The sequence below is a fragment of the Oncorhynchus mykiss genome, chromosome 26 (assembly GCF_057628025.1).
Source record: "Oncorhynchus mykiss isolate SJ-2025 chromosome 26, ASM5762802v1, whole genome shotgun sequence".
NCBI lineage: Eukaryota > Metazoa > Chordata > Actinopteri > Salmoniformes > Salmonidae > Oncorhynchus > Oncorhynchus mykiss.
In genome coordinates, this window is record NC_143047.1 from 49,196,055 (window position 1) to 49,209,837 (window position 13,783).

The following is a 13,783-nucleotide window of genomic DNA, read 5'->3' on the forward strand; positions in this document are numbered from 1 at the left end:
GTACACTAAACAAACAAACGAACAAACAAACAAACAAGACTGCCATCGAAACTGAGTGCTAACATGCAACATCACATAGATGTTATAACATGGGTTATCACATCCCTGATAACCCATGTTGTTCACCAGAATAAATCCACGATGACCATGCTGTTCTCCTGAATGAATCCCTGATAACCCAGTTTGTTCTCCAGAATGAATCCCTGATAACCCATGTTGTTCTCCAGAATGAATGAATCCCTGATAACCATGTTGTTCTCGAGAATGAATCCCCGATAACCCATGTGGTTCTCCTGAATGAATCCCTGATAACCCATGTTGTTCTCCAGAATGAATGAATCCCTGATAACCATGTTGTTCTCGAGAATGAATCCCCGATAACCCATGTGGTTCTCCTGAATGAATCCCTGATAACCATGTTGTTCTCCTGAATGAATCCCTGATAACCATGTTGTTCTCCAGAATGAATCCCTGATAATAATGTTGTTCTCCTGAATGGATCCCTGATAACCATGTTGTTCTCCAGAATGGATCCCTGATAACCATATTGTTCTCCTAAATGAATCCCTGATAACCATGTTGTTCTCCTGAATGAATCCCTGATAACCATGTTGTTCTCCAGAATGAATCCCTGATAACCATGTTGTTCTCCAGAATTAATCCCTGATAACCCATGTTGTTCTCCAGAATGAATGAATCCCTGATAACCATGTGGTTCTCGAGAATGAATCCCCGATAACCCATGTGGTTCTCCTGAATGAATCCCTGATAACCCATGTTGTTCTCCAGAATGAATGAATCCCCGATAACCCATGTTGTTCTCCTGAATGAATCCCTGATAACCATGTTGTTCTCCTGAATGAATCCCTGATAACCCATGTTGCTCTCCTGAATGAATGAATCCCTGAAAACCATGTTGTTCTCCTGAATGAATGAATCCCTGATAACCATGTTGCTCTCCAGAATGAATTAACCCCTGATACCCCATGTTGTTCTCCTGAATGAATCCCTGAAAACCCATGTTGTTCTCCTGAATGAATGAATCCCCGATAACCCATGTTGTTCTCCAGAATGAATCCCGGATAACCACGTTGTTCTCCTGAATGAATCCCTAATTACCATGTTGTTCTCCTTAATGAATCCCTGATAACCATGTTGTTCTCCTGAATGAATCCCTGATAACCCATGTTGTTCTCCTGAATGAATCCCTGATAACCATGTTGTTCTCCTGAATGAATCCCAGATAACCCATGTTGTTCTCCTGAATGAATGAATCCATGATAACCATGTTGTTCTCCTGAATGAATGAATCCCTGATAACCCATGTTGTTCTCCTGAATGAATCCCTGAAAACCATGTTGTTCTCCTGAATGAATCCCTGATAATCATGTTGTTCTCCTGAATGAATCCCTGATAACCATGTTGTTCTCCTGAATGAATGAATCCCTGATAACCATGTTGTTCTCCAGAATGAATGAATCCCTGATAACCATGTTGTTCTCCTGAATGAATCCCTGATAACCATGTTGTTCTTCTGAATGAATGAATTCCTGATAATCATGTTGTTCTCCTGAATGAATCCCTGATAACCATGTTGTTCCTCTGAATGAATGAATCCCTGATAACCCATGTTGTTCTCCTGAATGAATCCCTGATAACCATGTTGTTCTCCTGAATGAATGAATGTCTTAATGTCTTAATAATTATTGCACATTTTTGTATTTCGTAAAGGTATGACAAAGTCATCAGTGCCTGTAGCCTGATACCAGATCTGGCTATTCTTCCCTATGGCGATAAAACTGAGGTAAGGGCTCACGTATATCCAGGGTTTGAGTCGTTCAGTTGATGCTTGAGCTCAGAACGTCTTTTGACTTTCAAATAACGACCCGAACCCGGACGCTACCGACTGGGTTTTCTCTGTAGATAGATGAACAGGGCCCAGACCCAGACGCTACCGACTGGGTTTTCTCTGTAGATAGATGAACAGGGCCCGAACCTGGACGCTACCGACTGGGTTTTCTCTGTAGATAGATGAACAGGGCCCGAACCTGGACGCTACCGACTGGGTTTTCTCTGTAGATAGATGAACAGGGCCCGAACCTGGACGCTACCGACTGGGTTTTCTCTGTAGATAGATGAACAGGGCCCAGACCCAGACGTTACCGACTAGGTTTTCTCTGTAGATAGATGAACAGGGCCCAGACCCAGATGCTACCGACTGGGTTTTCTCTGTAGATAGATGAACAGGGCCCAGACCCAGACGCTACCGACTGGGTTTTCTCTGTAGATAGATGAACAGGGCCCAGACCCAGACGCTACCGACTGGGTTTTCTCTGTAGATAGATGAACAGGGCCCAGACCCTGACGCTACCAACTAGGTTTTCTCTGTAGATAGATGAATAGGGCCCAAACCCAGATGCTACCGACTGGGTTTTCTCTGTAGATAGATGAACAGGGCCCAAACCTGGACGCTACCGACTGGGTTTTCTCTGTAGATAGATGAACAGGGCCCAAACCTGGACGCTACCGACTGGGTTTTCTCTGTAGATAGATGAACAGGGCCCGAACCCGGATGCTACCGACTGGGTTTTCTCTGTAGATAGATGAACAGGGTTCCGAAACCTAGTCGGTAGCGTCTGGGTTTCTCTGTAGATAGATGAACAGGGCCAAAACCTAGTCGGTAGTGTCTGGGTTTCTCTGTAGATAGATGAACAGGGCCGAATTCTAGAGAGCTTGTTTAAGTCTATTATATATATGAGGTCCTGTAGATAGGTGAGTGATGTCTGAACCTGTTCTGTTCTGACTGGGTTGTATTGCTGGTTCTGTAGATAGGTGAGTGATGTCTGAACCTGTTCTGTTCTGACTGGGTTGTATTGCTGGTTCTGTAGATAGGTGAGCGAGGCCTGAACCTGTCTGGGGGTCAGAAGCAGAGGATCAGTCTGGCCAGAGCGGTCTACTCCAACAAAGACATCATCCTGCTGGACGACCCTCTGTCTGCGGTGGACGCCCACGTAGGGAAACACATCTTTGAGGAGTGTATCAAGAAGACCCTGAAGGGGAAGAGTATTATCCTGGTCACCCATCAACTACAGGTAGGGAGTCACTGCTGGTTACGAGCTTACAGTTACGTTTCCCTTGATTATCTCACTCGTTTAGCAATGTGCAGTCTTTAATTGCGTCTTTGTCTTTATATAATTTAAAGACCTTGTAGCCTTGTCACTCTTGGGTGTGTTCAGAACCTAGGGTTGCAAAAACTTCTCCCAGAGTTCACAGGTTATTTTCAGAGTTTCTGTTCTGGAAGGATTCTCGGTGGAAATATAGGAGAGAATAAGGAGCGGGAATCTTTCACCTGGGAATCCTTCGACCAGGATTTATGGAAAAAAATGGGAGGAATAAAAAAATATCCAGAGTTTTGCCTCCAGAAACTCCCTAACAACAGGGTGGAGAACCAATCCAATCCAATGTATTGGTCACATGCTTCGTAAAACAACAGGGTAGACTAACAGTGAAATGCTGACTTCCCAACTATTCAGAAAACATTTTTAGAAAATTATAGAAGATAATGACACGAGGAATAAATCCACAATGAATAACGATAACATGGCTGTATACACTGGGTACCAGTACTGAGTCAATGTGCAGGGGTACGAGGTCATAACATGGCTGTATACACTGGGTACCAGTACTGAGTCAATGTGCAGGGGTACGAGGTCATAACATGGCTGTATACACTGGGTACCTGTACTGAGTCAATGTGCAGGGGTACGAGGTCATAACATGGCTGTATACACTGGGTACCAGTACTGAGTCAATGTGCAGGGGTACGAGGTAATAACATGGCTATATACACTGGCTACCAGTACTGAGTCAATGTTCAGTGGTACGAGGTAATAACATGGCTATCTATATACACTGGGTACCAGTACTGAGTCACTGTTCAGGGGTACGAGGAAATAACATGGCTATATACAGGAAGTACCAGGTAATAACATGGCTATATACACTGGGTACCAGTACTGAGTCAATGTTCAGGGGTACGAGGTAATAACATGGCTATATACAGGAAGTACCAGTACTGAGTCAATGTGCAGGGGTACGAGGTATTAACTTGGCTATATACAGGAAGTACCAGTACTGAGTCAATGTGCAGGGGTACGAGGTATTAACTTGGCTATATACAGGAAGTACCAGTACTGAGTCAATGTGTAGTGGTACGAGGTAGTTGAGGTAGATATGTACATATAGGTAGAGATAAAGTGACTAAGCAGGATAGATAATAAACAGTAGCAGCAGTGTATGTGATGAGACAAGAGTTAGTACAAAAAGGGTCAATGCAGACAGTCCGGGTGGATACAGTATTTGGTTAACTTGACTTTTTACAGCCTGAATTTAAAATATAAATAAATTTAGCTTGTTTGTTACTGGCCTACACACAATATCCCATAATATCAAAGTAGAATTATGTTTTTTTCTGAATTTGTACTAATTAATTATAAATTAAAATTGAAATGTCTTGAGTCAATAAGTTTTCAACCCCTTTGTTATGGCAAGTCTAAATAAATTCAGGAGTACAAAATGAACTTAACAAATCACATAATAAATTGCATGGACTCTATGTGTGCGAAATAAATGACTAGCTCATCTCCATACCCCACACATGCAATTATCCGCCAGGTCCCTGAATTTCAAACCTAGATTCAATCACAAAGAACAGGTAGTTTTTCCAATGCCTCGTGGAGAACGTCACCTATTGGTAGATGGATAAAAAATCAAAAAAGCAGACATTGAATCTCCCTTTGATCATGGTGAAGTTATTAATTACACTTTGGATGGTGTATCAATACACCCAGTCACTACGAAGATACAGTCACCCTTCCTAACTTTGGATGGTGTATCAATACACCCAGTCACTACGAAGATACAGGCACCCTTCCTAACTTTGGATGGTGTATCAATACACCCAGTCACTACGAAGATACAGGCACCCTTCCTAACTTTGGATGGTGTATCAATACACCCAGTCACTACGAAGATACAGGCACCCTTCCTAACTTTGGATGGTGTATCAATACACCCAGTCACTACGAAGATACAGGCACCCTCCCTAACTTTGGATGGTGTATCAATACACCCAGTCACTACGAAGATACAGTCACCCTTCCTAACTTTGGATGGTGTATCAATACACCCAGTCACTACGAAGATACAGGCACCCTTCCTAACTTTGGATGGTGTATCAATACACCCAGTCACTACGAAGATACAGGCACCCTTCCTAACTTTGGATGGTGTATCAATACACCCAGTCACTACGAAGATACAGGCACCCTTCCTAACTTTGGATGGTGTATCAATACACCCAGTCACTACGAAGATACAGTCACCCTTCCTAACTTTGGATGGTGTATCAATACACCCAGTCACTACGAAGCTACAGGCACCCTCCCTAACTTTGGATGGTGTATCAATACACCCAGTCACTACGAAGATACAGGCACCCTCCCTAACTTTGGATGGTGTATCAATACACCCAGTCACTACGAAGATACAGGCACCCTCCCTAACTTTGGATGGTGTATCAATACACCCAGTCACTACGAAGATACAGTCACCCTTCCTAACTTTGGATGGTGTATCAATACACCCAGTCACTACGAAGATACAGGCACCCTCCCTAACTTTGGATGGTGTATCAATACACCCAGTCACTACGAAGATACAGTCACCCTTCCTAACTTTGGATGGTGTATCAATACACCCAGTCACTACGAAGATACAGGCACCCTTCCTAACTTTGGATGGATGGTATCAATACACCCAGTCACTACGAAGATATAGGCACCCTTCCTAACTTTGGATGGTGTATCAATACACCCAGTCACTACGAAGATACAGGCACCCTTCCTAACTTTGGATGGTGTATCAATACACCCAGTCACTACGAAGATACAGGCACCCTTCCTAACTTTGGATGGTGTATCAATACACCCAGTCACTAAGAAGATACAGGCATCCTTCCTAACTCAGTTGCCTGAGAGGAAGGAAACCGCTCAGTCACCAATGGTGACTTTAAAACAGTTACAGAGTTTCATGGCTGTGATAGGAGAGAACTGAGGATGGATCAACAACATTGTAGTTACTCCAGAATACTAACCTAAATGACAGAGTGAAAAGAAGGAAGCCTGTACAGAATAACAAATATTCCTAAACATGCATCCTGTTTGCAACAAGGCACCAAACTAATACTGCAAAAACTGATGTGGCAAAGTAATTCTATTTTTGTCCTGGATACAACGTTTTATGTTTGTGGAAAATCCGGTCTAGAATGTCTGTAGCATTAAGATTTCCCTTCACTGGAACTAAGGGGCTGAAAATCAATCGGCTGCTCGGCCACGGAAACCCATTTCATGAAGCTCCCGACGAACAGTTATTGTGCTGACGTTGCTTCCAGAGGCAGTTTGTAACTCAGTAGTGAGTGTTGCAACCGAGGACAGGTGCTTTTTACGCGCAATGCACTTCAGCACTCGGCGGTCCAGTTCTGTGAGCTTGTGTGGCCTACCACTTCACGGTCGAGCCGTTGTTGCTCCTAGACGTTTCAACTTCACAATAACAGCACTTACCAGTTGGCCGGGGGCCGCTCTAGCAGGGCAGGAATTTTATGAACTGACTTGTTGGAAAGGTGGCATCCTATTGGCGGTGCCACGTTGAAAGCCACTGAGCTCTCCAGTAAGGCTATTTTACTGCATTTGTTTGTCTATGGAGATTGCATGGCTGTGTGCTCGATGTTGTACACCTCTCAGCAGCGAGTGTGGCTGAAATAGCTGAATCCACTGATTTGAAGGTATACAGTGCCTTGCGAAAGTATTCGGCCCCCTTGAACTTTGCGACCTTTTGCCACATTTCAGGCTTCAAACATAAACATATAAAACTGTATTTTTTTGTGAAGAATCAACAACAAGTGGGACACAATCATGAAGTGGAACGACATTTATTGGATATTTCAAACTTTTTTAACAAATCAAAAACTGAAAAATTGGGCGTGCAAAATTATTCAGCCCCTTTACTTTCAGTGCAGCAAACTCTCTCCAGAAGTTCAGTGAGGATCTCTGAATGATCCAATGTTGACCTAAATGACTAATGATGATAAATACAATCCACCTGTGTGTAATCAAGTCTCTGTATAAATGCACCTGCACTGTGATAGTCTCAGAGGTCCGTTAAAAGCGCAGAGAGCATCATGAAGAACAAGGAACACACCAGGCAGGTCCGAGATACTGTTGTGAAGAAGTTTAAAGCCGGATTTGGATACAAAAAGATTTCCCAAGCTTTAAACATCCCAAGGAGCACTGTGCAAGCGATAATGTTGAAATGGAAGTAGTATTAGACCACTGCAAATCTACCAAGACCTGGCCGTCCCTCTAAACTTTCAGCTCATACAAGGAGAAGACTGATCAGAGATGCAGCCAAGAGGCCCATGATCACTCTGGATGAACTGCAGAGATCTACAGCTGAGGTGGGAGACTCTGTCCATAGGACAACAATCAGTCGTATATTGCACAAATCTGGCCTTTATGGAAGAGTGGCAAGAAGAAAGCCATTTCTTAAAGATATCCATAAAAAGTGTCGTTTAAAGTTTGCCACAAGCCACCTGGGAGACACACCAAACATGTGGAAGAAGGTGCTCTGGTCAGATGAAACCAAAATTGAACTTTTTGGCAACAATGCAAAACGTTATGTTTGGCGTAAAAGCAACACAGCTGAACACACCATCCCCACTGTCAAACATGGTGGTGGCAGCATCATGGTTTGGGCCTGCTTTTCTTCAGCAGGGACAGGGAAGATGGTTAAAATTGATGGGAAGATGGATGGAGCCAAATACAGGATCATTCTGGAAGAAAACCTGATGGAGTCTGCAAAAGACCTGAGACTGGGACGGAGATTTGTCTTCCAACAAGACAATGATCCAAAACATAAAGCAAAATCTACAATGGAATGGTTCAAAAATAAACATCCAGGTGTTAGAATGGCCAAGTCAAAGTCCAGACCTGAATCCAATCGAGAATCTGTGGAAAGAACTGGAAACTGCTGTTCACAAATGCTCTCCATCCAACCTCACTGAGCTCGAGCAGTTTTGCAAGGAGGAATGGGAAAAAATGTCAGTCTCTCGATGTGCAAAACTGATAGAGACATACCCCAAGCGACTTACAGCTGTAATCGCAGCAAAAGGTGGCGCTACAAAGTATTAACTTAAGGGGGCTGAATAATTTTGCACGCCCAATTTTCAGTTTTTGATTTGTTAAAAAAGTTTGAAATATCCAATAAATGTCGTTCCACTTCATGATTGTGTCCCACTTGTTGTTGATTCTTCACAAAAAAATAGTTTTATATGTTTATGTTTGAAGCCTGAAATGTGGCAAAAGGTCGCAAAGTTCAAGGGGGCCGAATACTTTCGCAAGGCACTGTAACTGTTTATTTTGGCTGTCCTTTCCCTTTCTCTGTCTGTGATTCAGATGTATTTTAGTTCGGTCAGTTGATTCAGTTGTAAGTTTGATTCCCTTTTGAGTCACATAAGGATTATAAAAGGGTTTTATTTTATCCAAAGTATGCTAACAGAAATAGGAACCCGACAGGGATATCCTCTCTCCCCTCCTCAAGTTATTAACGTTACTATTCCCCTCTCTCTCTCTCTCTCTCTCTGTCTCTCTCTCTCTCTCTCTCTCTCTCTGTCTCTCTATCTCTCTCTCTCTCTCTCTCTCTCTCTCTTCCCCCCTCTCTCTCTCTCTTCCTCCCCCTCTCTATCTGTCTTTGTGTGTATCAGTATCTGGAGTTCTGTGATGAGATACTGGTGTTGGAGAGTGGAAAGATAAAGGAGGCAGGGACACACAAAGCTCTGATGAAAGCTAAAGGCCGGTACGCACAGATGATCAACAACTTCCAGATGCAGGTAAGATCTCCCGTTATCCATCTGGTTTCAGAGCCAATAGATACAGGTAAGATCTCCCGTTATCCATCTCTACCTCTGGTTTCAGAGCCAATAGATACAGGTAAGATCTCCCGTTATCCATCTCTACCTCTGGTTTCAGAGCCAATAGATACAGGTAGGATCTCCCGTTATCCATCTCTACCTCTGGTTTCAGAGCCAATAGATACAGTCCGTAAGGGTGGAGCCAAGAGGAACTGTCATGTTTAATTATTCATTGACTACGGCAACAAGTGAAATTCAATCACTATCCAAGAACATCGTTAGGATCACTCCATCCAGAGGAGACTATGTCCAGTCTAGATATCATGTTTTAGTCTAGTTCATTAGGATCAGTCCTCCTGAAGGAGACTATGTCCAGTCTAGATATCATGTTTTAGTCTAGTTTATTAGGATCGGTACACCTGAAGGAGACTATGCCCAGTCTAGATATCATGTTTTAGTCTAGTTTATTAGGATCAGTCCTCCTGAAGGAGACTATGTCCAGTCTAGATATCATGTTTTAGTCTAGTTTATTAGGATCGGTACACCTGAAGGAGACTATGCCCAGTCGAGATATCATGTTTTAGTCTAGTTTATTAGGATCCCCATTAGCTGTTGCACATGCTGCCACTTCTCTTCCTGGGTTTTCCACACAAAACATCAAATACACAGTCGTATACTGTATTGTCAAGACTCTCGAGAGATAAATATATTTCTCCCACATTATTAATGTATATCACTTAATCCTGTACGTTAGGAACAACCTGAGGAGCAGCCGACACAACCAGACCCCATCGACACGAAGGAGAAGGACCTGGATGATCACAAGGGAAAAGGACTAGCTAACCCAGGTTTGATAAGCTAGAGATCCATACATATCTCAACATAGACACGGTCTGTTGACACATCCTGTATGTATGATAAACTAGAGATCCATACATATCTCAACATAGACACGGTCTGTTCTCACGTCCTGTATGTAAATGCAATTGGAAACAAAAGGTTTTTGTTCTCGTGTCTTGTTTCATACACTACATTTTTATATGTAGCTCTGCGTTAAAAGGCCTGTTGTGCGTCATTACTGGGGATTTACGTCTCGTCTGTTTTTCTCTCCGACAGCTTTTGACATGTCTGATGAGAAACCGGACGAGTCGGGAGGAAGTCGATCGGTATCACGTGACGTCAGCGGTAATTTCAGCCCTCCAATCCTCATGAAGTATTATTATGGCTGTAATTTTAGCCCTCCAATCCTCATGAAGTATTATTATGGCTGTAATTTTAGCCCTCCAATCCTCATGAAGTATTATTATGGCTGAAATTTTAGCCCTCCAATCCTCATGAAGTATTATTATGGCTGTAATTTTAGCCCTCCAATCCTCATGAAGTATTATTATGGCTGTAATTTTAGCCCTCCAATCCTCATGAAGTATTATTATGGCTGTAATTTCAGCCCTCCAATCCTCATGAAGTATTATTATGGCTGTAATTTTAGCCCTCCAATCCTCATGAAGTATTATTATGGCTGTAATTTTAGCCCTCCAATCCTCATGAAGTATTATTATGGCTGTAATTTCAGCCCTCCAATCCTCATGAAGTATTATTATGGCTGTAATTTTAGCCCTCCAATCCTCATGAAGTATTATTATGGCTGTAATTTTAGCCCTCCAATCCTCATGAAGTATTATTATGGCTGTAATTTTAGCCCTTCAATCCTTCACATTCCAACATGATGTGTGTCCTCAAGCAGTATTATTATGGCTGTACACTGTGTGACATTTTAAATTAACAAATCAATTCATTCCATCAACATGATGTTTGTTGTTGTTTATTATGGCTGTTGTTGTTGCTGTTGCTGTTGATGTCTGTTGATATTTGTTGTTGTTGTTTATTATGGTTGTTGTTGATGATGTTGTCTGTTGATAGTTGTTGTTGTTGTTGTCTGGTAGAGTCTAAGGACCAACTGGTGACTCAGGAGGGTTCTCAGGAGGGTTCTGTTGCCTGGAGGACCTACCACCAGTACTGTAAAGCTGCAGGAGGTTAGCAACACACCTTACACACACCACACTCTGAACCTTAACCCTGACCTACCACCAGTACTGTAAAGCTGCAGGAGGTTAGGTCTCTCCTCTCTCCTCTGGTCTCTCCTCTGGTATCTTGTATGGTCTCTCCTTTCTCCTCTAGTCTCTCCTCTCTCCTCTGGTCTCTTGTATGGTCTCTCCTCTCCCCTCTGGTCTCTCCTCTGGTCTCTTGTATGGTCTCTCCTCTCTCCTCTCTCCTCTGGTCTTTCCTCTCTCCCCTGGAATCTGCTCTCTCCCCTGGTCTCTCCTCTCTTCTCTGGTCTCTCCTCTCTCCTCTGGTCTCTTGTATGGTCTCTCCTCTCTCCTCTGGTCTCTCCTATGGTTTCTCCTCTGGTCTCTCCACTGGTCTCTTCTCTGGTCTCCCCTCTCCTCTCTCCTCTGGTGTCTCCTCTGGTCTCTCCTCTCTCTGGTTTCTCCTCTGGTCTCCCCTCTCCCCTCTCCTCTGGTGTCTCCTCTTGTCTCTGGTCTCTCCTCTGGTGTCTCCTCTGGTCTCTCCTCTAGTCTCTCCTCTTGTGTCTCCTCTGGTTTCTCCTCTGGTCTCTCCTCTTGTGTCTCCTCTGGTCTCTCCTCAAGTCCCTCCTCTCTCCCCTGGTCTCTCCTCTGGTCTCTCCTCTGGTCTCTCCTTTCTCCTCTGGTCTCTCCTCTCCTCTCTCCTCTGGCCTCTCCTCTGGTCTCTCCTCTGGTCTCTCCTCTAGTCTCACCTCTCTCCTCTGGTCTCTCCTCTAGTCTCACCTCTCTCCTCTGGTCTCTCCACTGGTCTCTCCTCTGGTCTCTCCTTTCTCCTCTGGTCTCTCCTCTCCTCTCTCCTCTGGCCTCTCCTCTGGTCTCTCCTCTCCCCTCTGGTCTCCCCTCTCCTCTCCCCTCTGGTCTCTCCTCTCCCATCTGGTCTCTCCTCTCTCATCTGGTCTCTCCTCTGGTCTCTCCTCTCCCATCTGGTCTCTCCTCTCTCCTCTGGTCTCTCCTCTCCTCTCTCCTCTGGTCTCTCCTCTGGTCTCTCCTCTCCCATCTGGTCTCTCCTCTCCCATCTGGTCTCTCCTCTCTCCTCTGGTCTCTCCTCTCCTCTCTCCTCTGGCCTCTCCTCTGGTCTCTCCTCTGGTCTCTCCTCTCCCCTCTGGTCTCTCCTCTGGTCTCCCCTCTCCTCTCCCCTCTGGTCTCTCCTCTCCTCTCCCCTCTGGTCTCTCCTCTCTCCTCTGGTCTCTCCACTGGTCTCTCCTCTGGTCTCTCCTCTCCTCTCTCCTCTGGTCTCCTCTCTCCTCTGGTCTCCCCTCTCTCCTCTGGTCTCTCCACTGGTCTCTCCTCTGGTCTCTCCTCTCCTTTCTCCTCTGGTCTCCCCTCTCCTCTCCCCTCTGGTCTCTCCTCTGGTCTCTCCTCTCCTCTCTCCTCTGGCCTCTCCTCTGGTCTCCCCTCTCCTCTCCCCTCTGGCCTCTCCTCTGGTCTCCCCTCTCCTCTCCCCTCTGGTCTCTCCTCTGGTCTCTCCACTGGTCTCTCCTCTGGTCTCTCCTTTCTCCTCTGGTCTCTCCTCTCCTCTCTCCTCTGGCCTCTCCTCTGGTCTCCCCTCTCCTCTCCCCTCTGGTCTCTCCTCTGGTCTCTCCACTGGTCTCTCCTCTGGTCTCTCCTTTCTCCTCTGGTCTCTCCTCTCCTCTCTCCTCTGGCCTCTCCTCTGGTCTCCCCTCTCCTCTCCCCTCTGGTCTCTCCTCTCCTCTCTCCTCTGGTCTCTCCTCTGGTCTCTCCTTTCTCCTCTGGTCTCTCCTCTCCTCTCTCCTCTGGCCTCTCCTCTGGTCTCTCCTCTCCTCTCTCCTCTGGTCTCTCCTCTAGTCTCTCCTCTGGTCTCTCCTCTCCTCTCCCCTCTGGTCTCTCCTCTAGTCTCTCCTCTGGTCTCTCCTCTCCTCTCCCCTCTGGTCTCTCCTCTAGTCTCTCCTCTGGTCTCTCCTCTCCTCTCCCCTCTGGTCTCTCCTCTAGTCTCTCCTCTGGTCTCCCCTCTCCCCTCTCCTCTGGTGTCTCCTCTTGTCTCTGGTCTCTCCTCTGGTGTCTCCTCTGGTCTCTCCTCTAGTCTCTCCTCTTGTGTCTCCTCTGGTCTCTCCTCTGGTCTCTCCTCTTGTGTCTCCTCTGGTCTCTCCTCTAGTCCCTCCTCTCTCCCCTGGTCTCTCCTCTGGTCTCTCCTCTAGTCTCACCTCTCTCCTCTGGTCTCTCCACTGGTCTCTCCTCTGGTCTCTCCTTTCTCCTCTGGTCTCTCCTCTCCTCTCTCCTCTGGCCTCTCCTCTGGTCTCCCCTCTCCTCTCCCCTCTGGTCTCTCCTCTGGTGTCTCCTCTGGTCTCTCCTCTAGTCTCTCCTCTTGTGTCTCCTCTGGTCTCTCCTCTGGTCTCTCCTCTTGTGTCTCCTCTGGTCTCTCCTCAAGTCCCTCCTCTCTCCCCTGGTCTCTCCTCTGGTCTCTCCTCTGGTCTCTCCTTTCTCCTCTGGTCTCTCCTCTCCTCTCTCCTCTGGCCTCTCCTCTGGTCTCTCCTCTGGTCTCTCCTCTAGTCTCACCTCTCTCCTCTGGTCTCTCCTCTAGTCTCACCTCTCTCCTCTGGTCTCTCCACTGGTCTCTCCTCTGGTCTCTCCTTTCTCCTCTGGTCTCTCCTCTCCTCTCTCCTCTGGCCTCTCCTCTGGTCTCTCCTCTCCCCTCTGGTCTCCCCTCTCCTCTCCCCTCTGGTCTCTCCTCTCCCATCTGGTCTCTCCTCTCTCATCTGGTCTCTCCTCTGGTCTC

The 13,783-nt window shown here is 45.7% G+C and overlaps 1 protein-coding gene across 9 annotated transcripts in view; it reads left to right on the forward strand.

The window, feature by feature from the left end:
* abcc12 (ATP binding cassette subfamily C member 12) overlaps nt 1-13,783 on the forward strand; it is a 229,730-nt gene that overhangs the window by 130,899 nt on the left and 85,048 nt on the right. For all 9 annotated transcript variants that reach the window (XM_090223368.1, XM_090223367.1, XM_090223366.1 and 6 more), the window contains 6 exons: nt 1,732-1,804; nt 2,889-3,092; nt 8,819-8,944; nt 9,720-9,813; nt 10,082-10,150; nt 10,909-10,998. In XM_090223368.1, the coding sequence (XP_090079494.1) occupies nt 1,732-1,804; nt 2,889-3,092; nt 8,819-8,944; nt 9,720-9,813; nt 10,082-10,150; nt 10,909-10,998 (656 nt within the window). The remainder of the gene's footprint in view (nt 1-1,731; nt 1,805-2,888; nt 3,093-8,818; nt 8,945-9,719; nt 9,814-10,081; nt 10,151-10,908; nt 10,999-13,783) is intronic.